This window comes from Agelaius tricolor, unplaced genomic scaffold, assembly GCF_023055355.1.
Source record: "Agelaius tricolor isolate 1412-34295 unplaced genomic scaffold, bAgeTri1.0.p SCAF_27, whole genome shotgun sequence".
Classification (NCBI taxonomy): domain Eukaryota; kingdom Metazoa; phylum Chordata; class Aves; order Passeriformes; family Icteridae; genus Agelaius; species Agelaius tricolor.
This window is the reverse complement of record NW_027269287.1, coordinates 8,574,390-8,598,751: the sequence shown is the minus strand read 5'-3', so window position 1 is coordinate 8,598,751 and position 24,362 is coordinate 8,574,390. Positions and strand designations below refer to the sequence as shown.

The window sequence follows — 24,362 nt, the reverse complement described above, 5'->3', positions numbered from 1 at the left end:
TGCATGAATAGGACTGAATTTACTGACAAATACATTACACACACACACACACACACACACACACACACACACACACACACACACACACACACACACACACACATAGGCTTTCTTAACTTGGCCTGCATTTGTATATGGCACTGATTTTAATGGCCTTTAATATAATTACTCTCACTAATGTCAAATGGCTTTTAGTCAGATCCCTGATCAAACAGTTTGACACTAATGAGACTCATTACATTAAGGACTTCCTAAAAGTTTGAGTTAAAATCTTGAGGTTTTAATTTTTTTTTTATTGATCAAATGATCAATAGTAAAATCCCATGTGAAATACATAGAATAATGATACTGCCTCTAGTTAGATTTCAAATAATTTAAGCATTTTTGCTACTTTGGCAGCCAATGAAGGACATCAGTTTACCATAAACATTTTAAAAGGGCAGGGTAAGCTTTTGACTTGTCATGTTTAAAGCACAAGATGCTCTTAATCTATTTGTACCTTCTATTTATTCAGGCAAACAAAATTAATAGCTACGTGGAGCTTCCAGTGTTACAACAAACAAGAAGGTCTGCAGCATAAGGAAAATTTCAGTTATGTTTGCAATACAGAGTTTCACATAGGCAAGTATGATGGGCATGAGAGGTGGCTCGCAGGTTACAAGATAACCTCAAGTCACCCCTTGTTATTTCCACGGTCTCCTAATGCACACAGGAGGAAAAGGACAAGGAGAAATGCAATAGCACACATCAAATATGTCTTAGATTTAGCTGCATTGTTGCATTGAGGTACTATATACTGCAGTTAGTTTAGACCCAACATAGTAACCTCTTTCTGTAAGTCACCATTTCCTGGTTGCTCCAGGGGCAGCATAGCAGCCTAGTTTTCCTAAAAATGAGTTCATGGTAAAGCCAGAATTCTTCTCAGATAATGTCAGTTTTTCACAGAACATCCAGACCTGTTTCTGAATATAACTGTTTTCTGATTTTGTCTGAGTTTGTTTTATGTACTTTTACAGGTCATTTTCCAACATATTATGCAACTTGTTATCTCCAAAAACCCCAAAAAGCAAAAAACTTATTTGAACATCTGGAGATTAAAATCTGAATTAACAGTTGCATTTTCATCATGTTTAGAGTCTGTTGGCCTCTGAGTTTCACTTTCTTTCCTTTCCAAGAATAAATCTGGTAATCTCTTCTGAGTTTTATTAGGTCACTCGTGAATGGATTTCATTAACTAAGAACAAGTTTCCTTGAGACATTTAGTTGCTACAGCTGGCATCCATGTGTTAACTTCTCATCCCCACAGCATCTCCATATGACATTAAGAGATGAAAAGCTTGCCGGTTCTGTTATATTGTTTCCTCTGTTTATGTTTTCTGTTATGTCCTCACCTGTGGTATTCCTGATGCTAAACAAAGCATGTTCTGTTGGAGAAGGAATTATTGTTTCCCTAATGCTTACAGCAGTATTCAAGCATCACTTCCTGTACTTGAGGCAACAGTAAAAATATTATTCAGAAATGCTTGCACCACCTTTGTCATCTTGAGACCATCTTGCAGCAGTGTTAACAAAACGTGTCTGTGCATCTAAAGACTCTGAATCAGGAATTAATACATTTGGACCTACTCCAGAGACAGCCAGCATTGTAGGTATGACCTGAATCAGTGACCTCCTGCAGGTGTGCTGGGAACACATCATCCTGAATCAGTGACCCAGATACTCCTCACTATTATATTCATGGAAAGGTGGATTATTTTTTTCTGATGACAACAGAGAGCGATATACAGCTGTGGTGTTGATCAGAAAACTGTCCAGAATTGGAGTTGACCAAGCAACTCAGATCATAAAATTGACTAAGTGAGCACATGACACAGTCCATTGGCTGTTGCTATATTCCTCTGCCACAGTGCAAGTAACAAGACTGAATTCCTTCTACGTTTTACTAAATATCTACCAGAAATTGTAATTTCTTATTCATTATTTTAGTGCCAGGAGTGATTATATACTTTTTTGATTTGGTTTACTTCACAGATGGATGAATAGACAGATAAAATAGAAAGTGGCACAGGGTATAACAAAATCTGTATGTGCACAATATCTAAATGGCACAGGGTGTAACAAAATCTATTTGTGCTGGCAAGTCCTAACTGTTGCTATAAATCAGAGTGTATTCCCTCTCTCTCTGATGGTACAAACACAGCCCTTCTAGTTAGAAGGCTCAGTCTTTATCTTTCAGGGGGAGCTAGCACAGATTTTAAGGTGTTGTCTCTCAGAGTGACATAGACTGTGTACAAGGCACATTCCCAGAAAACAAACTGATGATTAAAGAGCTCATTTCCTAGGTATAGCTTCAAAATTAGCTCTTAAATGTCACTTTCATAGTGTGTGTATCTGTGAGCATGACTTGGTTACATTCAGGAAGCGCTCATGAAAGGCTGAGGGAACTTAATGAACTGGTATTTTGGCAGTGGTGATGAACTATATGCTATACATACGCTTCTTACATAGTGAATATTCAAGCTGAGAGCTGCAACTCCAGAACAGACAAAAATCCATTCACTTTCCAACAGGAAAACATCACATTCAGGGTGGCTCTCCAGAGATGCTCTTTTCTTCTAATGAAGATTTTTGCAGTGTCTTTTGGGACTGCTAATGATCAAAACTATGCATTCTGTACGCTAAACAGGTCTCTGCACCATATTTGTTTCATGGAATAATCTGCATTTTGCAGCATGAAGAAAAACAATGTAGATGCAAAGGGTCACAAAAGCATCAGACTTTTAACAAGTATATTGGCAAATGTTCTCATTTGCACTGTTTGCTTTTGAGTTGCTCAGTTGCTGAATCAAAATTTAAAAACACGAATTTCTGGCTCTGAATTATCCAGCTGAGGAATCAACTCAGAAGAGACACAGAAGAGACAAAGAAGAACTAAGGATCATGCAGAAGGGAAGAAAGAGTGAAGTGTTTATGTGTGCAGAAGAACTTGATGTAATTTAGAACCAGAGTTTTATATTTCTTCCAGAATGTGTGAAAATTTTCTGGGAGCAATCTAATCTCCTCATGAACTGTGCCAGTTTAATTTCCTAAGAGCAGAGAAAGACAGCAAAAACTGTCTTTTCCATCACTCACAATAAAATCCAAACCAAAAAGACTTTATTTTAAAAAAACAGTTACATAGAAAATGTACTTTATTGTGAATATCACATCATTTGCAAATGTGTGAGCATTTAACAGCAAGGAAATTAAAACACAAAGAGATTGTAAATAATATATTAGCCTCATAGTAAAGCTGCACAGTATTCTTATCAGTTATCAAAAAAATATCCATTTCAGTCTTAAGTTTGACCAGGGGCTAAACTTCTCTAGCTTTTTTTTTTCTAATTACTTTTAAAAAATTAATTCCTTACCTTTTCTCTCTCCTGTGCTCTTCTTTCTTACTCTTCTAATAGAACACAATGTAACAGAATCAAAAGACCATCTAAAAATTATCTGTAGATAAGAAACTAAGAATTTACCTAAACCTAAGATGATCTAGGCAAATCTATATAGCTTTGTGGCTATAGACTTCGCTTGCAAGTTACCATCATTCTCCATCCACTACATTTCACACAATGAATGCACAGGTGAGCAGAACTGGACACAAAAGAGGTTTATGTACATTATAGCATTACCAGAACTTTCTGGGAGAAATGAATTGTCTGAATTAATGAGCAGTAAACACATCCAAATCCTTACTTCCTCCAGTGTTGGTTTACACAGACAAATCACTGTGCTGAAGACTCACCAGTGTTGCAACTTCTGGTCCAGAGTTACCATTAACCATTAGGGTTGGACTCTGAACTTTGAACATGGACTACCACTTATGGAGCACTAGGTTGTTCTCTGTCAGGTAGATTATGATGCCTTAGTAAGCATTTCTCAGCAATACTATATTACTTGCCATCTTGATCAATACTATCCATGAAAACTTTCAGCTACAATGGCTCTTGTTTTTCATGGTAAACAGAGGTAAGCACAGAGAATAATGTTGTGTGAGTAGCATCTACAGAATAGAAGTCTTGGGGGACAATGAAGGGGAAAAATGATGAGCTGGACAAAAAGAAAAGAGAAAAATCTTCCCAGCAGCAGAAAGACAAGCAGAGAAGGAAAGGCAAATTAATTGCAGTTATGTGGGGAAAAAAAGAAAATTGAAGAATAGGGTATCAGTACATGAAGAAGAAAATTTGGAAAAGGAAAGCTCTGTCATCAATATATTACTCTGTCCTTTGCATTAAGTCAAAGGACACAGAGAAGCCTTGACAGAAACTGCCAGTACACCTCTGTCTTTAGCAGGCAGAGTGAGGCGTCTGCAGAGATGTGCATTTCCTCTATTAATTTTAACAAAAGCACCAGAATTGTAAATTCCTTAGTAAATAGACATAGTAAAATGAGTTTCTGAGGTATGCAATCAGCATCACCCCATTGGAAACAAACACCTGCCACTCACAGTATCGGTCTTCATAGCTGGGACATTCTTTCTGGTGTCTGTTTCTGCTCTCCATTTCTATTCAGACTTAAAATCTGACAGGATGTATCAAACACAACTAAATATTTTCCCATTTCTGTTTAAAACTAATGAAAATTAAAGAGAACTTCCATTTTTGCAGTCTTGGCATTGGTTTAATTACTGCCACAACAGGGTAGAGCACACAGAGGTTTCCCTACTCTTCTGATTGGTAAACTCTTTAAATTCTTCACTATTCAGGAGGAAGTAAGTTGTTGAATGGTATCTTATGAGAAAAGACTATGCCACAGGTCTTGCCTTGACCTCCCTGAAGAGATTTTGACTGAATTAGAACTGAATTATTATTCAATCACCTAGAAACAGAGGCTGTATGTCTTAATGTACCCTTTCCCAACTTGCTCCTTGCCTGGGACACAGAGAATAAAAAACCTGCCATACTTCCTAAATGATAGGCTGATGTTCTTCCAGCCTCCTTTCCCATTAACAAACTCACCACTTCCAGGTCACATCTTCTGTTAAGACACTGGTTGTAGTAAACAAGCTCTTTTTGAATTCAAGGATCAACAAATTACACTGAGCAAATTTCATGCGCAGAAATGCAGGCATATAATCCAAAGGAGTTATACTGGGTGGACTGGAGAGTCCCAAGTTAAAAGGGATGCTCTTAAACTATTACTTCTACACATTTTTCTGTGGAAAATGTCCTCAGGTTTTCTTACAGATTAAAGACATGACCTCTGCTTCCTCTCACAGAAGAGGATAAAGAAGACTAAATATAATCCCACTATCATCATGAAGTTAGTTACTTCATGAACATATCATGACAATAGGAGCTTCATGGAGCATCTGAACAAAGATAAGGGAACAAGGACTCAGAAGATAATTGCATGTCTAAAGAAGCAGAATACTAGCTATACTAGTGAAGGGTCTATAGTAGTCTCTGAGAAGGATTGGGGCACAACTGGAACCAGCCCAACCAGAGCTCATGAAATGAGAGCAGGCCATGACAGAACATGTGAGATGAATTTTTTTTCCTTCAGGTAAGGACATTTAGCTACTATTCTTTATGTTTTTGAAATTGGGTTGGATTCTCAATTGCCACTGGTCACCCTTTTTAGCAAGAATATTATCTCAGCTGTATGCTACCAACAACATATTGGTATAAGAAAAGAACAATAGTATTTGATGGCTTCTATGATACTATGACAGGAAAGGAATATCCTACAGATACTTACAGTACAGCTGAGTCAGAATAGGGTAGCTACAACAATTCTGACTCAGGGGACAATTTAGGAACAAGTTAGCTGGAATGTTAACTCCAGTGAACTTGGGTGAACAAAAGCCTCATCTTCCACATGAATCAATTCATTCAGATAAGTAATTTCAGAAAAAAACCAAAAATCCCCAAAACTTCCCAACATCATATCAAAGAGACCTGTGGTATTTTCCATAGCTAAAATTCATAGCTAAACACTGAAAATGTCATTTTTATACTTACTTTTTTCCACATATTTGAGATTCTATGATTGAAACTTTACAAGCCAATGAGAAGTTGGAGGGGGAAAATGTGCAGTTCTTCTGAAAAGGACTCAGGGTACACTGTTAGAGGATGCTGTGCCAGGCACTGAAGACAGCTGAAAGAGATTCCTGCTTCCACTATCCTTTTCTCTCTATGCCTTCGCCATTCATTCTAGCTATACACTTTGTGTTACCAGTAAAGTTAGTATGGCTATTGGCACTGTCAACCAGATCTCTGAAACAGAAATTTAAAAATAAAAAAGATAACGATATAAAATGATATAAATAAAAAAAAAGGAGAAAATAAATATATAGGAAAAATAATAATGACAGTTTAGATTAAAGCCCAAAGAGATGCATTTGCACAAATGAGAAAATGGCAAATAAGTATGCTGGCACAGGCAGCAGTACAAGTCTCTTCAGATGGTGTAACTAACACTAGCATTGTTTCAAATTATGCCTGCCAGTATGGCTATAACTATAATGAGGGGAGAGACATTCTTTCAAAAAATTACAATAAACACAATCAAAGATGTAAAGGTAAGAGTGACATTCTGTTCACAGGGTGAAAAATAGGCAGTGCAGCCTTATTCATAAAATTAAAAGGAAACCCACATAGTACCTGAATAAGGCAGTATCAGTCCAATTATCAGTGACTAGGAAAAGCTCAGACACACACCAATTCCTAGATCCTGACATAAATGCTTTACTGCCAACAGACAAGAAATAAAAGATCACTCCCTTTGATTCCTTACATGAATCACTGAGCTCAGGGAAAAATTGAGGCTTGGCCTGGAGCACACCCTGACAGAGGCCAAATACCCATCCCAACTTCCTTCTGTTCATTGCTTTGTGCCACCCCAGCTTCTTTATGCCAGTAGAGTACTTTTACCTGTCCTGTCTCTTATCTCCTCTACATTCAGGACAAAAGGCTTTCCTCCTTGGCATTTCCAGAAAGTTCATTGAAGTCTGCTGTCAATTATCATGTTCACTCCCATAGTGACTAACAAGAAGTGGGAAGAGAAATAAGAGGTCATGCTTTGCTGTGGACTGCACACAGGGTTAGGTATACAGACCCTATAGTCTACGCACTGGGAACAGTGAGAGGTATCTCAGTGAGGGGGGTGAGCAACTAATTGGCTGCTGAGTGTAAAAAAAGTGTCTAATGTACAGGTGAAAACTCACTCAAAATTTGGACCTACAAAGGTGGCTTTTCATGAGAACAGTGAAGTACTCAAAATACATACCCTGCTTCAAAGGATAAAGAGACAGGTATTTGTGAGGAAAAAACCTAATAATATACTTGATTATATGTAAAACCAGAACTTTATTAAAAACTAAATAAAAAACCCCAAAACTTAGTTCTATTCAAAAGCATTTGATGTTAATACATAAAATCAGAGGCAAGCCCGAAGCATGGAAAACTGGAGATCAAAGAACTGTGTACCAGCGAATTGGATTGTACGGTGGCTGGTGTCAAGTGACCCAGCTGTACTGTTTATAAAAACCAGTAAAAACAGTTTATGCTTGAAACTAAGGAAATCTGAATTCTCCTTTGGATTCCAAAACTATCCATCTTTCTAAGGCAACCTTTAAACATCTCCTTGACACAACCTCCACTCCTTGGAAGTTTCCTTTCTTCCATCTACTATGGTCCAGACTCTTCCTCTCAAAGGCTGATGAACATATATTCCCAGTTTATTCTTAAAATAGTCTGTGTTCTGTAATGTTTTCAGGGGCCAGCACATCTGCTTGCAGGACTTCTTCCTGGAAGACAATGAGCTGCCACTTTCCTTAAATTTATATATTCTATGTGGTTTCCTCCTTAATTATGACTCTGGGGTGCCTAACACATCTCTGAAGCACTGACCTGTGAAACATACAGGAGTGCTAGAAAGCTGACATGAAGCACAGCACAGTAAAAAGGCTGCCAGAGCTGGTGAGCCAGAGGGATTTTCAGGCTGAGAAAGAACTAGAAAGGAAAGAATAATTTCAGGACTAGGTAGGCAAAACAGCAAAACAAGAGGCAATTAGAGCACATAGGAGAGAAGCGAGAACAGCCACTGAGGTCAGATTCTGGATCACTATTGTTTGGGATTAACAATAGAAGAGGGATTCACAAATTAGTATTAATAAGTAAAGGACGAGAGAGACCTGTGGAAATTTGCATTTTGAGCAGTCAAACAGATACTGACTTTTGTCATAGAAAAGAGGAAAGAAAGGGTTGGAGGGGTGTATGTGTCTCTTAACAAGAGGCACCAGTGTGACAATAGTGATGAAGTGAAGCAAATTAGTGCCCTTGCCAAGAGAAGATAAAAACTTTTCCTGTGGTGTACAGACAGACAAGCTATCAGGTCTCCCACAGAGTTCAAAAGCAAGCACAGCTACCAGCTACATACAGTCCATATCCAGCAGGTATACTGAATAAAACTTCCACACTGCTGCCAGTCCCCTCAGCCTCTCCAATCCCCTGCTATACTTACTGCCTGGCTCTGTCAGAAAGCAACAGAATATGGCATAGCAGGAGTTCTCACCTCTTTTTTTCTTTCTTTTTTTTTTTTTTTTTAGGGGGGGGTAAGGAGTGAAGTCCCTAGGGATTTTGCTATAATTAGAATTCAGCAAAACTTTGCAGTCTGGAGTTCATATTGAAACATATTCAAATGTTTCACAACACAACCAATGTCCAAATGTTCTCACACTACCTATAATTGCCATCTAACACCGTGGCCTCAGCAAAGAGGACTATAATCACAGAAAAAAATGCCACTGGGGACTATACCCCTCCTCCTCCAGAGGCGATTTTGATGTACAGTAAAATTTCCACAACATTTTTGTTATGCTGTGCCATAATATGCAGCTTTATGATAAGATACTTGGGGACAACGATGTATTTATCAAATCAACTGATTCCTAGTGGCTTTGGTGCCTGTGTATAAAACACCATCAAGTGAGACAAGTTGGAAGTAAGTACATGACAGTACAGCTTTTTCTTTGTAGCGTACACCTTTTGTCCATAGCAAAAGCAATAGTAAAATTATCTGAGAAAAGACCATAAATTAAATTTTTAATTTACCATCTTCAGAAAAATAAACTGGGGTTGCATAATGTTCAGGTTTTGTGACGCATTGATTGCTATTTACTTCTATAGGGTGGATATTGATGATTAAGCATCATTTAAGCCCTCCAGATATAGGATAAGAGCTGACTTGTGTAATTATCATTGAACCAATGAATAAGGAGGGCTAATTGCTGCAGGATATTTAATGTCATATTCAAGGAATGTGTATTTATGAATATTAGCAACAAGGTGTGTCTGGTCCTAACAGCTACAATTCATACAAGGGCCTGCTGACTCCAATGAGAGTGTTGACTGCAGTTTCAATAGAAGAGCAATTTACTCAACAGTAAGCCACCATCTGTGAAATCCTAGGGAAGGCAAGCCATGAGGTCTTAAAAGTACAAAGAGAACTTAACAGTACATTGGAATATACTGAGAAAATGATCACGCAAACGACAAAAAAAAAAAACCCAAACAACTAACAGAGAAAAAGCAATCTCTGGCAAATAAGTTCTTAGAAACATCAAACAAACAGGGAAGAAAAGAATGCATTTTCCTCCTTTCTACTCTTATCAAAAGATGTGGAAAGATGTTAATCACCAGTATAATACCCATGTGTAAGGGTAATTAATTTAAAATTAATGAACCTAAAGCAGAGAATCACCTGAATTAGAAAACATAGCTTTCTGTGTTTTACTACTTCTACTTTTCAAGAGAATCAGCTGCTTTAATGGTAGAGGTGTTTCCTCCACGTTTTGGTGGAGGAAAAATGGAACTCCGTGTTATTCTATGACCTTCTGTACAGTATGTAATTTCTCATACTTCAGCAAAAAAGAGTGACAGCTGCCTGACTGACAAAGTCACTCACCTTTGCTGACACCTTTTTCTCAGAGAAAAGTCACGAATTTACGTTAGTGTATTGCAATGGTACTTCTGATGTCCAAATTCCTTCAAAACTTGCAACAGATCCTCACAGTAGGTCCATCGGACCAGTTATTTTAACATTCAAGCAAAACTAAGTAGGTGTACAGGTAGTCCGAAGTTATTATGGTGGCTCAAATGCATAGACCATTAAACAACAAGCCTGGCTGGAGTGGACCTGAGTTTTCTCCCACTCCAGCCAAGCACCAACTTGAGACAGCTGCTGATGACCAGCAGCATCTTTTCTAGGCTCAGAGGTGCTCTGCTTATGGAAGCAGGTAGGAGATCTGGGCCAATGCTGCACAGGAACATGGATGAGGGAGCAGTGGGAGCTTTGTCTTCTCTGACTGGGTCTGCAACACCAATCCTCTGCCAAAGCAGCAGCCACCCAGTTTCCTTGTTTGAAGGTGGCGACCACGGACTGACGGGTTGCATTAAAGGACGATGTATGTGAAGCGCAGCCAGCAAACGGGCATAGAGTGGCTGCCGGAGAGGCAGCTGTGGGGCTGTTCCTGTCCTGCCTGGTAGCCGAGCAGTTTCTCCTGGGAACGGCAGGCCAGGGCAGACCCGGTCTACCCTCACACTGAGGGAGCGAGTAGAGCCCCACACAGCTGGGGCTCTCCCTTGGCCCCTCCTCGCCCGGGGCGTCCCGCGGGCGCAGGGCCGGGAGGCCGCCGCCGGTGCCGAACACGAGGCCTTGCCGCAGGCCTCGCACCTCGCCGCTCCTGCTGCAGCCCCGCCGGCGGGGCGGCGGCCTCCGGGCCCGGCGGGGGGGCAGAGACAGCGCTCGGGGGCGGCGGCTGACGAGACCAGCAGTAGCCCGGGGCCCAGGAGCGCGGAGAGCGAGGCAACCCGGCGCCGACTCGGCTGCCATTTCCCCTGGCCTTCGGCGCTGCGGGAGCGAGGGCGGGGAGAGGAGGCGGAGGAGAAGGAGGAGGGAGGGGAGAGGGAGGTGGCCGAGTCGGAGTGCACTGAGGCTCCGAGCTGCCAACACTCACACATCGCCTGCCGCCGCAGCCGCGCTGCTCCCGGATTCCGGAGAGAGGGAGCGAGTAGAGGCGAAGAAAAGCCAGACGCGGGAGAGGAGGCAGAAGACCGCTGGCAGGGGGAAGGAAGTCAGAGAGGAGGGAAACGTAGAGAGAGGGATAAGGACCCCTCCTCCCCGCGGAGAGACGACTTCCCATGTAGCTAGGGATAGAGGGGGAAGCTGGCGCTCAGGAACAGTGAGAGAAGCTCTCACAAGCAAGTTACTTAATCCCGGCAGAGCGGCGGGAAGAGGGCACAGCAGCAATCACTGATCAGAACCACTATTCCCAGCCCCTCATCATTTAACCCCCGGGTGGTTCAATGCACTACTCCAAGCTCTTCCTAGTTTCTTCCTCGGGCTAACTTCGGAGGACGTACCGCCGGAGCGGCCCGGAGGGGAGGACAAGGGCCTCGGAAGAAGGAAGGAGAAGTTTTGTGGGGGTTGCGTGCAGAGGAGAAGATGGGCTGGAAGCGCCGCTGTTGCTGGGGAGGCGGAGGCGGCGGGGACCTTCTCTGCCGGCTCACCCTGGTGCTGGGGTTCCTGCTGCCCGCCTGCAGGACGCGCCTCTACACCAACCACTGGGCTGTGCGGATAACCGGGGGGCTCCCGGAGGCCAACAGGATAGCGAGCAAATACGGATACGTCAATATAGGACAGGTAACGCTAGTCACAACTACTTCCTAGCGGGCACCGCCGCTGCGGCCGACCTGCGCCGCCGGGGCAGGGACAACGACGAGGGCAAGGGACGGGCGGCCCCGCGGCCGCTGCCCGAGCACGGCCCCGCCGCAGGCCCCGCCGCCGCCGCGGGGCGGTCAGCGGAGCCGCCCCGGCTTCCCGTCGCGGGCCCCGGGAGGTGATGCGCGGGGACAGGTATGCCGGAGAGCTTGGGGTCGTGGCCTTCCCCTTCGAAGCCAGGTGTGAAACGGGGCGCGGGCCAGGGAGCCGCCCGCAGGGCGGGAGGGGGAGGGCATCGCCGGGGGGCGTCCCGCCGCGGCTCTGCGCGCCGCCTCGCTGCGGCTGAACTTTGCGCTTCGCGGCGGACAGCCTCCGGTGTTCCCTTTCCGAGTTGAAAAGTGCTGGTACAAGACGAGCTCGTCCTGCTGCGAGCGCCGGTCTCGCCGGCAGCCAGGACGTGGCAGCCGTGGCCGCCGGCTGGGCGCGGAGGGCGTCCCGACCCCCGCGCTGGCGGGGCGTGCGGAAGGAGGCGGTGGCAGGGTGTCCCGGAGCGGCTGCCAGGCGGGCGGCTGCCCGCGGCGTTTCGTGGGGAAGGAGAGCTCACTGGTGGGGCCGAGGCCACACCTGGGCTTGGCTCGGTCCAGATATCACCCGTCAGAAAATTCTTGGATACAATCAGGTTCAGAAACTGCAAGTTAGCAAACACCTGGTTCTTAGTGGATCCCATCACACTGAAAAATGCCCCTCTTCTACAATTAGGCACAGTTATCTTTGAGATGTCCTAACATCACTGCTTCGTAAGGAGTTTATACTCAGCGTTCTAGGCTTTCCTCGTAGTTGTTCTCAAAATCCAAGTTGCATATGTCGGGTTTACAAGGCGAGTGCCTACAAAATAAACAGTCCTGTTGCATGCTTGGGTGCAAACATCCAAGTACATTCTTTGTAGACAGTAGTTTATTCTACATGAATTGAAAGGTTAGAAATGAACATTTACAGGTACAGAAGGCTTCCTTTTGTACATGAGATTTACAAAAACGCAGCTGTGTTTACACTCCAGGCGTTTCATATCAACCAAATCAAAGTAAGACCTGATTATTATTGTGTTTTAAAAAGGGTTCCCACTTACTACATCATTGAATCAAAAGTTTAAAGTACATCTCAATGTTCCCACTCATTGCAAGCCTGAATTAGACAGCTGTGTGGTCAATTAAGATAAATAATTTACATGAGAAAAGCTGGAGAATGTCACTGGGGTAGCACAAAACATGATGTGTAAGGATGCAGTTGCTTAGAAAAACTGAGTATCAACTTCTCTCGTGGAGCACTTAAGCAGGCAGGCAGTACTACTTCCAGCTGGAGGCACTAAAATCTGGGAGGAAGATTGCATGTCAAAGTTGAAGTACTACTTTGGAACTAAAGTTTAGGAATCAAAATTTTTTGCATCAGTTTTCTTTTTAGTCTAACACGTTTTATGCTCAAGATGTTTGTATTCCTATCTGGGCCCTTATAGTGCCAAAATTAGCAACAGCTAATTAGTGTCAGCTGCAGGATGCGCCTTTCCCCATTTTTTCTTTTGTCAGGCTGGCTGGTCAGCTCAGAGCCTGCCTTTTTGTACTTTGCATATGTAAGCCCCATCTTGAATTAAGGAAAGAATGTAGTAAGCCTCTGTTGTTTCTTATGTGTCAGTGAAAGTATCTATATACAGATATGAAATATACAACTATGGATAATATAGATTAGATATACAGATGAGAATGAGAGAAAATAGAGACTATAAGTAATTGAAAGCTGGAGAATATTTTATTAGGTATACAGATGAAAAAAGATTAGACTGTTGTCTAGGTAAAGATGGGTAAATGGAGTAAGTTATTAACTTTTGGAGAATGAGAATCAGGAACAGTTTGGATAGACGAGGTGGACTTGCCCATAGTGAGCTTTTTTCATAGATTTGGAAAAGCAGGAAAATATTTCATACAACACAGGAAGTGCAAAAAGAAGATAAGAATGGGGCATAATCTTCTGGTTATTACTGAGTGACAATTGCAATAGCAATTAAAAAAATTATTTTGTGTGAGGTGTTGAAGGATATTTTCTTAGGTGAATATGCTCTGAAAACAAGAGACACCACTAAGCAGAATTTTCTCATAGAGTTACACAATAGGCATAATGTATTGGTTGCATTAAATTTATGAGCTCATCTTTAAAAAGAAAGCGCAATAAGCTAAATCAAAATTCCACTGCAGCTGGTCCAAAGGACCAATTTACAAATTATCCAGAAAAATAACCTATTTAAAATATTCAAGATAAGAAGTAGTGAAACTGTACAAAAATGAAAGTTGCAAACCAGGAGCATTCTGACAACAGCAAATTGCATGATTAGAGCTGCAGGAAACAGGGGGAAAGAGGGGTTCTAGGGGGCTTGTTTCCACTGACTATTCTGTTAATTTTGTGTTTGTGGAAAAATGGCATTGAAAGGTGAATAAAGTTGATCAGTGGAGACAAGATGGTAGACCCAGGAAGGCTCTGAATTGTAAATACTGGCTAACATCCCTTCTCCCAGATTTTGTTATTTAGTGCATTCCTGGTGACGGGAGGAATTTAACTTACTGTTTTTTGATGCTGGTGTGATTTGGAGAATATCCAGTTGAGTCTTGAAATACCTCTTCAGTAATTTTCATTGCCATAGCAAACCTGCAATGGCTTGCTAAATGACTGGACAAGTCAATCAGAAATAGATGGCAGAAGGGGCTGTTAAAAGAGGCCTTGAGATGACCTGCTGGTGAGCAATTGAGAACTCTTTCTCTCACAGTTTCTGGTAAACTTTTGTTGCTCTCAGACTTCTGTAGTCTTCGTGTCTTACTATGAAAACTCAAAGCTTTAGCTTCTCTATTCATTGAATAGAGGAATTTTCCATTAATTTTTAGGGAACACAGCACAAAAGAGAACGAATCCTCTTTAACTCTATGTTTTTCCAGGCTACATGTTCTGTTTCCTGTTTCCTACAAATTGCTCTGACATACTTCTTGTTTATCTTGTATTTCCTGTATTATCAATGAGAGATATGTCTTCTGTGTTTTACTGGACTTTAAAATTATACAAACATGTAATATCAGGACTTAAATGCATAGAGTTGACTTCTTTCCCCCTTTTCCAATGTAGGTTTTTCTGACTTACCCTTGAAGTGCAATTAGTAGTTTCTCTAGCATGAAGAAGTGTTGCATAGTTCTTTTTGCACAGGTCTTCTAAGTCCAGTGGTCTGGACTTGCGAGCCCTCTGGGACTGTGATAAGATAGACTAACATAAAGCAGCCAGGGAGTTGTTCTAAGTTCCACGCTGGATGGAGCAATTTGGGCTATAGTGCATCCCCAGCACCTCTTTGCTGGCTTGTTTTCTATTTTGCAGTTGCTACACAAAGCAGACCTTACCTTAGGGCAAAGTATCTGTCACTGACATTCAGGAACATTTCTTTCACTGTTGGCAGCTGTCAAGGGTTAAACATACTGTCTGTGTAGCATTTTGTACAGTTGGTTTAAATATTGTGGCTATTTGCTGTCATCAGGTGCCAGGAGTTTCTTGTTCAGGCAGTGGATTTTCCTTTAAGGTTGAGGAGCACAGGAAAGAGAAACAGTTGGTATCCCAAAGGTGATGGAAGAACGGAAGAGATAAAGATATCTGTGGTTGCAACAAGGGAGAGAAATGCTGCAATAGTAAACTTCAGATCCTGTTCTTCCTTTCTTCTTTCTTAATTCTAGGTATGAGCTGAGGATGGGTGAGCACTTTCCTACATCACATCTTTTTTCTCCTGATAGTATTCGTCCAAGAATTTTACCTTTTTGATCTCTTCCAGAATTGAGTAGCCTATTCCCTGCTCTTTGCAAGTGACTGTCCACCCGATCCCTATAATTTTCTTCATACAAGGAATAGACACTATTAGCCAAAAGGCACGTAAGTGTGCTCAGCTTGAGCTGTGTCTCAGGAATCACAGTAAGATAAACAGATCTGGCTTTCTAAATAATGTAAATGCTGATATCACTTGCCAGTAAGTGTTTTGTGGTGGGTTTGTTTGTCTGTTTGTTTTAACTGGGAGTATTGTTTGAAGTCAGCAGATCACACAAAAGTTTAGTAAATAATATTTCAAACCTGTTCATTTCAAACCTGACATTCTTTTGATGTCACAGAGAAGATGTTGTGTCAATTGATAGAAAGAATGGGAGGAATGGCTGTTTTTCATTTTCCAAATCTACTCCTGATGGAAGGCAGAAGTAAATTTTGCAAACTAAGTAGTTCAAATTGCAAGACAAGGAAGCAGTTAAGGAAAAAAGGAACTTAATTTGAGATAAAAAGCCTAAACTAAGGTGGTTGTCTTCAGCAAAGGAAGGAGTTTGCTACCAAAAGTCTCCACCACTTTACAAGGATGTCTCAAAAAAGCAAGATGATAGGCCTTTGTGTAAAGTTCAAGTATCTCATAATATAGATAGATAATAGAAGAATGATACCTCTTAAGAGCCTGTGTGCTCACAGTATTGCAACAGAGTATGCCTTACTAAAATTTAATAAGTTTAATGAAGTCCTGAGTACTAAGGATACAAGTATCAGGACAATGGTATTAAAAGAATTAAAGCTAGGTGTACTCTAAGTTGTATGCATATGCAGATATTTTTACATATCTACAGATATGTAAAAATATACCAAGGAAAACAGAATTTTCTCTTATACATAGAAGGAAAAAAGTGCATTAAGGGGTGGTACAGAATAATCACCAGGAGATAACTATTTGGAAAATGTAAGTTTGGAAAAAATTTTTTTGCAAATGCTCATAATGCCACAGAACCAGTACACCTGAACATATGGTAGTCTACAAAGGGTATACCATGGCTATTTCTTCATATTTAGTGGTAGTTTTCTCGTGTCTGCAGTTAAAGTGGGAGGGAGGAGGGAGAGAGAGCAGATCGTAGTTCTAGTAAATGTGAGCTTTTCATTAGGAGCTGGGTGAAGAAAAGGAATGCTTTCTGATCATGCATGCAATCTAGTAGCATTTGTGTGTTGTTATAAAATGAGGGAAGATGATAATCTTGTGTAACAGTATAGTGGTCAAACTACAAATTATGCGATGATTTTTTTATTTAAAGCCCTTAGGCAAGCACAAACTAAATTATATTTTTAATAATACCAAGTAGTTGCAAGCCCAATTTACAAATGACAATGTTTGTGCAAACTTTCTCAATGAAAGTGCAGGAGTGGACCAGACTTAAATGAGTTAAATGGAAGAACTGGAAGAAATCTGTAAAATGTATTGATGTAAATCCATGGTGCATGATACCTCTGGTATGACAGCAGTCATGTCTGGTATGACAACCTCTGACTGACAATGGCTAAAGCTGTAGAAGTGAAGGGCAAGAGGGAAATCACTGCAGATCGGTTTGTCCACTGTAGTGCCTTTAAGGAAAACCAGCTATGCCCACATGTTTCCTGGCAGATATGTAACCTGTTTTTGAAGGTCTTCAGTAAGGAAGTTCCACAGTATCAATGAAGCTAGTGGTTTTAGTGGTCTCTTACACTCTTTGCCCTGGTGAAGTCAAAACTGTATTAGTCTTTCTGGAATTCAAAGCTGGTGTTTCTTGTTTCTCTATGAATGTAAAGAGTAGCAACATCAGAAAAGTTGTAGCATTTCCCTCTTCCAGACTTTTATGTTTTCCATCCAAGTTCAGTCCTTTCCTTTGTTTTATGTCAGTGAGGCCTTTCACTGACCAGTCATGCTCTTTGACTCTAGTCTTTCTAAGATGATCCTCATATTGAGCAAGGAGCTGCCAGAGCATTACAGCTGAGTACAGCATAAGGATTCCTTCAGCTGTCCTCAGGAAAGCACTCCTATTTATGTAACCCATTATGGCATTTGTCTATCCTGTAGCCATATGACATTCTTGACAGAGTTCAGCCTGTGATCTGCTATGGTTCGCAGGTTGATTCTGCCAAAGTGCTAGCCCATTGTTCTCCAATCTGAATTTATTCAGTAGGTTGCTATTTATTAGGTGTAGTACTTTGCTTATGCCTTTGCTAAATGTTGTACTGCATTTCCAGACCATGTGTTATGGTGCCAGTTTGTTTTGAATTCTGTTCCTGCCCCTCAACATACTAGCATATAATCTCTGAGTCTTTATGTATCTTAGTAGGCGTCTTTTCTGTGCCAGTATTCAGGTCACTAGTCGAAATATTGACCAAAACAATTTCAAGAGGAATTCTAGCTGGTAATTGTTTGCTGCCCTGCTGTAATAAATAGATAAATCTTATGAAGTTTTGACCTACTGTTCCATAGTTTAATTCTGTGCCCTACTTCAGGAATTTGGTACTATTACTCAAGTAGTACTTGAAGATAGATATAGTTTTTATTTTGCAAAGTATCTACTCAAAATAAACATAAATAATATAATAAATATAAAAATCTGAAGAATATTGGATTGGACAGAATTATGAGTGATATGTACCTTAAGGTGTTCATAAGTAGATTTTTAACCCCAGTTGTAAAAGTGATTTCTTTTTCCCCCAACTTACAGACTAAATTTAGTCACAGCCAGTGTTATAGATCTGCTCTTGTGCTTCATCTGTCTCTGTGACATTTTCAGGGTCAGCCTTTATTTTGCTTCTGTAGCTTCTGGTTTCCTATTAGGAGAGAGAAGATAGACCTCTCACTCCTACAGTCATCATAGTTGCTGTGATTTGATTGTGTTGATGTGTTTGCCTTGACCAGAAATTATGTCTTGCTTGTATACAACCACCGCACTCCTTTGTACTCTTTTGCCATAAATAATGCTTATTGTCAGGTAAGACATTTCCAGTGTCCTATTTTCTTGTTTTACAGCTATGTTCTGTGGTCTGTGATTGACCAGTATACCTTTTTCTTCTCCTCCAAATAATCAATTGGAAAATCAGCAAGTGGGGAAATACATGTCAACCATATCATGTGGTACTCTTTGTCACCTGCCAAACACAGGAAAAGATATGATCAAACAGAATCCCGCTTGCCAATGATACATACCTTAAGACAGTAAGTGTTTATTTGGCAACATACTGGGCTCAATTTGATTGATATTTCCAGAATGAAAAACTGTTTGGAATGAAATATTGGCAAGTCCAGCAGAGTATGAGAACTACAGAATGAAGTCCTGCCAGAACAGCTTGTTGTGGACATTCCTGTGTATTACAAGATGTTGCACAATGGAGGTGAGATTATAAAAAGCATGTTAATCAGGCAAGAGGAAATATACAGTTCTAAACAAATAAAGAAAGAAAAAATTGTATGCACAGACTCTTCCAAAGAGAAGAAACCTGATCCCAAGGGGAATGGCATGCTTTTTAATAAGGGATAGCCATCAGGCCCATCTTTGCTCAAGTTACTTTTTTTTTTCCTTTTTGTTTTTTTTTTTTCTTTTTAGGATGTTTCTGTGCCAGCAGGGAACAGGCATCACTTAGGTTTGTGTTCTGGGGTCAGATTGGAGTTAAGAGATGCTGCAAGTCACAGCTGAAATGTGTGCTATATATTTTATTCAAACTAGAACAAAACCAATAGGTTTTGTGTAAGAGTGCTTAGAAGGCAGTGTAGTGTTACAGAATAGTGCTGTGTCTCTAAAAGTCAATTAGAATTAGATAACTAGTTGTCCTTTTAGAAATATATAGTTTAATCAGTGGTAGCATGTAGTGATACTGAAATCAGCTTGAAAATAAACTTTCTAATACAATTTGAAGTGTTAGAATGCAGGCATTCTTTATTACAGTGCTGGACACCTTCAGAGGATTTTTCCTCCATTTCAGTGTGTGTTGTGAAACTTGACAACAAGGTCTTTATTCCATCATGGTCATACATATTCATTAGAATGTACTTCCTAGCTAATACATATGCCTTGCTTCTCCTAGAACAAATTTACAGGCCTCCACCCCTTACTAGAAGTCGTTTGATGGTCCTCGAGTGTTAAATAAAGGGGTCTCTGGTGGTTGTATTCACTGAGTGCCCCCAATATTGTAAACCTTGAGGGCATGTGCAGTTGGTTCTTGTAACTTTGCCACAAAACCTAGTAGGTTCCTTATTATCTTTTTATCCACTGGTTCAAGCTATGTCTAGCCTCCTGTATGCCTACTTTTACATTCTTTTATCTAATTTGCTAGTTAGTCTTTAAGCTATATTTTGCAATTTCAAGGGAACTGAAAATTTCCATTCTCTGTGTTGTCTGTCAGTAGTTTCCCCTCTGGACAAACCCCGAGAATATTCCCTTTTAAGGAGCCTTTCTTTGTGGAACAAACACATGTCTTAAAAACAGACAGGAAAGAAAATGCATGCTGTGTTGCACCTTTAAAGTATGACATCTAGGGCATAGAGAAGTAGATCCTATAACATTTTGTTCACCTGAGCACCCTTATTGAAATAGCCGTAAAAGGATGGAAGGCCGATAGAAGATCTGTCTAGATGCCACTACCATAGGCATGGGCAGTGGTTTTATGTTACTGTCCTGTTCAAGGAAGAACAAAACAAGAATCCAGTGCTTCTCCCTAACACTGCCTTCAGCTGTTTTCAGATAAGGAGTCTGCCTGAACTGGATGTTGTTTCTGCATCCTTGGAAATCTGCAATGTTTGCTTTGTCCAGATTCTTGTTCAGTCTTTGAAATAAAATGAAACCTCTAGCATCTGCAATATTCTGTGGCAAGGATTTTCAAAGTTTGCTACTCTTGTAACAAACTCTTTGCTAACACTACTCTTTTGCTTGTTACTTACTAGCTTTGTTAGATGGCTACTGATAGAGGTGGTGAAAGATGATTTTTGTCCACTCTTACACCATACTTGGTTTTTTAGACTTTGAATATTTTCCTCTAAATTATGTTGTATCTAGGCTGAAAGGTCTTAGTTTACTTTTTGTTATTCATCATAAAACTTTTGTTTTACCAAATTTTTGTCCTTTCTTCTTTTCCTACTTGGAAACTTTTTCAGATCTCCCTCTGAACAGAGGGAACTAGAGCTACATAGTATTTAATGTGAGAAAACCTTGCATTATTCTCATAATGCCATGTACTCTGCTTTATCCTTCATATGATAACTAATGTCTAGTATGTAATTTACTGTGGGGACTTCTACTGAGCTGAGTTCCTGTGGATTAGTCTGCCATAACCTTGAGATTGTCACTCTTTAATGGTACAGTACTGGGCAGCTCTGAACAGTTCTTTTTAGTGTGACATTTGTTTTGTACATAAGTTAATCTACTTTTGTCTGTACTGGATTTCATTTGATATTGTTGTCACTCAGTTTTGCAGGGTCTCTCTGGAGTTCATGCACAGTCAGCTGTTGCAGTTTTTACATCTGTCATGGCTGATTTCTACACCTCATTGCTCACTCTTTTTCCCATGCATATTTTTTGTAATGAAATAGTGTAGCTTCCAGAAGAGATTCTGCAGTTGAACACAACAGAACTCCATCTGGAACCTCCACTCATTGCAAGAAGCTAATTACTATTTAATAAAAAATTAACTAATTTCTCCTAAGCTTTGCTTTTAGGTTTTTTTTTTATTGTTCTTTTGATTGCTTACTTCTGCGAAGACCTTTTGCAATGGGTTCTTAAATTCTTAAAACCTGTGGGCGAAAGACATTGTCAAAGACTTTTGGAAGTTCAACTAGAGTGTATCTATTTACCCATCTCTATCTATATGTTTGGTCTCTTTTAAGAACAGCAATAAATTTGTAGGGCACAATTTTCTTCTGTTTAACTATTTCCAAAGCAGTGACTTTCTACCCAGGTGTCCCTTAATTATCTTATTTCTTAGTTTCTATTCATTTTTCTAGTGGTGACTTGTAGCCTCATCTCACATCTCCTTTTAAAAGTTGACATCACATTTGTTACGCAGCTGTTCTGAAAAGTGAAAACTGTTTTTAAAATGAGATTTTCAATAAGTTTAATTTACTGAGTGTTTTTATTCAGTTATTCCACCCATAATCTTTCAACATTGTGAACTGCAGAATGTCAACTATTGTATCTTGAGTAACTGAGCTGAGCTGAACAGAGGCAAACAAATCAATCAAACAGTAAACTTTGAAAAAAATCGGATACTTTTGTGGATATGCTGTGCTCCAATGATCCAAGCATAAATTAGCAGCTTTAAGCTGGGGAAGTGCCCCTACCCCTCTTGGAAATTAGTAGACCTCTTCCCTGCAGGATTGGGCTGCAGCATAAGCTGTTTTTTCATGAGCAACTAAGCCTCATCTTGCACAACTGGCAGTTTTACCAATGGGGTGTAGAGTGAAACTAATGCAGATACATACAGAGTAGATGTATGTAAAAGCAGATTAACTTCTTTTGTTTTTAAAGTATTATACTCCATGAAGTATTCATGAAGTAGCAGTTTAATAAAGACTCGGTAGTCTCTTAGTAAGAACATTGAAAATATTTTTGCATGTACCCAAGTTAAATCAGTAAGGTTGACAGACTAGATGTATTCTGTCACCACCACACAACATGAGCTCCAGCCCTAGCTAGAATGGCAGTATTAATTGTGATATTCTGTACAGTTTTCTTCCTTGCTCCTTTGTAAACAAAATAATTTGCTTTCCATGAATTGAAAGCACAATATCAATAGGATTTTAGCCATACCTAATTGAAATAAAAGTTAACCCCTGGAGGATACATGTATGACAATATCTGTAATTGCTTTGACACTTCTGACATGTGCCCATCACCACATCCTGTCATTACTCCTTTCTGCCTGTCTGATCAGGCTGAATGTTTTCTTCAGCTTGGAGTAGTTTAGATTTCCATTGTCAGTGAACAACACACCCCTACCCACAGTCAATTTTAGATCAGTGCATGATGAGGGTTGCCAACTGACAAATCATAAAACCATCTTCTCGAATTAACAGAGTTGCAGAGCTTTGTTTTCTACTAGAGTTAACTATTCTCTGACCCAAAAGGGCTCTGGACTCTGTTGGCATCAATAAATGGTTCTACCATTGCAACAGACTGCTCTTTTGAAATGTGTGAAATTTGAGCAATTTCCATTTCTTGCATGGAAAATAGAAATATTAATCTGACAAACATTACTGCGCAGTGAGTAGTTCTAGTGGTGATTGAAATTTGTATAGTTATGCTGATGTTTCTTGTCTTGTAGGACTCTGACACAATGTTTCAAAATAGAAATGAAAATCCATTTATAAAGAAAAATACATCATTTTATCCAATGCATTGTTGTCATTTTAGTTATCTTTCTCTTATTTCAGTAGTTTGGTATCAATATCAATGTATTAAATAAATGTAGAGTAGAAACTTTTATCCTTTCTCCAAGAAAAAACACTTTCAGGCATTCTCTCAACCCTGAGGTTGTAAGATTCAGCTTTCCAAATGACAAGATCACCAAGGAATGTACTTTATATGTGTGAAATAGAATCTGAGAGCTGTAACTTGTTTATCATTATTTTTAGTAAATTTAGATGTTTTGTAATGAATCGAGTATCAGATCTCTTTGGCTTGTCTCTGTAGTGTGAAGTAATTTGGAAGCTTAAGTTAGTTCTTAGCTTAATGAGATTAACTACACTCAATCAAAAATATGGGCCTTGCTGGGGTCTAGGTTAAAAAAGGTTTAAGTGTAGTTACCATTAAATACAATAAAAGATTCCAGTGAATCCAGTGAAAGCTTAATTGAATCTTCTAGCATTTTTAAAAATGGTACAGCAGGAGAGACATGTATATCTGAATTAATATCATTTTTTGTATCACTTTTTTTGTCTGTTTATTTTATTATTGTGATTGCAAATAGCAACTTTACATGGAATATTTCAAGTCTGTGCTAGACATATGCTCTGCTAGAATAGAGTTTCTCGGTATTCTGTAATACTTCTCAAATCCTTACTAAATGTTACTTATGATTATGTAGCTGTTTTATTTCGTACTATATTTGAATGCTACATGGCACAAATATTTTATGGTCTCATTTACTCGCTTGCTTTTTGTTTTGGTGTATCTTTAGATGCTGTTAAAGAGAATTTTTTGTTTGCTTACTATTAAACTGTTACATGAACAGGTGTTCCTCTAGTTGTCTTATCAAAGTCAATGGGCTTACATGTGGAGACATAAATAAAGAATACTGACAAACCTAACTTTTACACAAAAAAAAAGTATAAACTTTTTAAAGTATAAGCAATAACCAAGTAAAATAGATGATTATGTCAGTAACCTGGCGTTCCGGACCAGTTGCATTCTTCTCTGTATTTGGTTAAACATGTTGTACAGAGTGGAAGATACCAGATTTTGCTGGAGTACAAAGCTGAGGAAGTTTGATCTAGGTTAACTGTATAAGAGAGCTGGATTTACTGCCTACACACCCTACATAGATGAACTTAACTCAGTCTTAGATATTCCCATGAGTCACTTCTTTATAACTCTTTGGTAAATTATATCAGTAATAGAAGAGGAAATTGCTTAAATCAAGTCTCATGAGAAAATCAGTTCAATGAAAACATTGTACTTCCTATGACCAGTAAGAGCTGAATTCAGGTTTGTAAGACAAAGTACAGCATGAAAAGGTTTATTGCTGGCAATATAAATGTTCGCTGTAAACAGTATGACTAGTGTAAGTCACCACATTAGTCATTTTGAATGGTATAAATTCCCTTGCTATTAATGTGCTTA

At 39.9% G+C, this 24,362-nt stretch overlaps 1 protein-coding gene across 2 annotated transcripts in view; it reads left to right on the top strand.

Annotated features, from left to right (window-relative positions):
* The first annotated feature begins 10,957 nt into the window (after positions 1-10,957).
* The window catches only part of PCSK5 (proprotein convertase subtilisin/kexin type 5), a 229,819-nt gene continuing 216,414 nt past the window's right edge, over positions 10,958-24,362 (top strand). For both annotated transcript variants that reach the window (XM_071448591.1, XM_071448590.1), the window contains exon 1: positions 10,958-11,688. In XM_071448591.1, the coding sequence (XP_071304692.1) occupies positions 11,491-11,688 (198 nt within the window). In that variant the 5' untranslated portion in view covers positions 10,958-11,490. The remainder of the gene's footprint in view (positions 11,689-24,362) is intronic.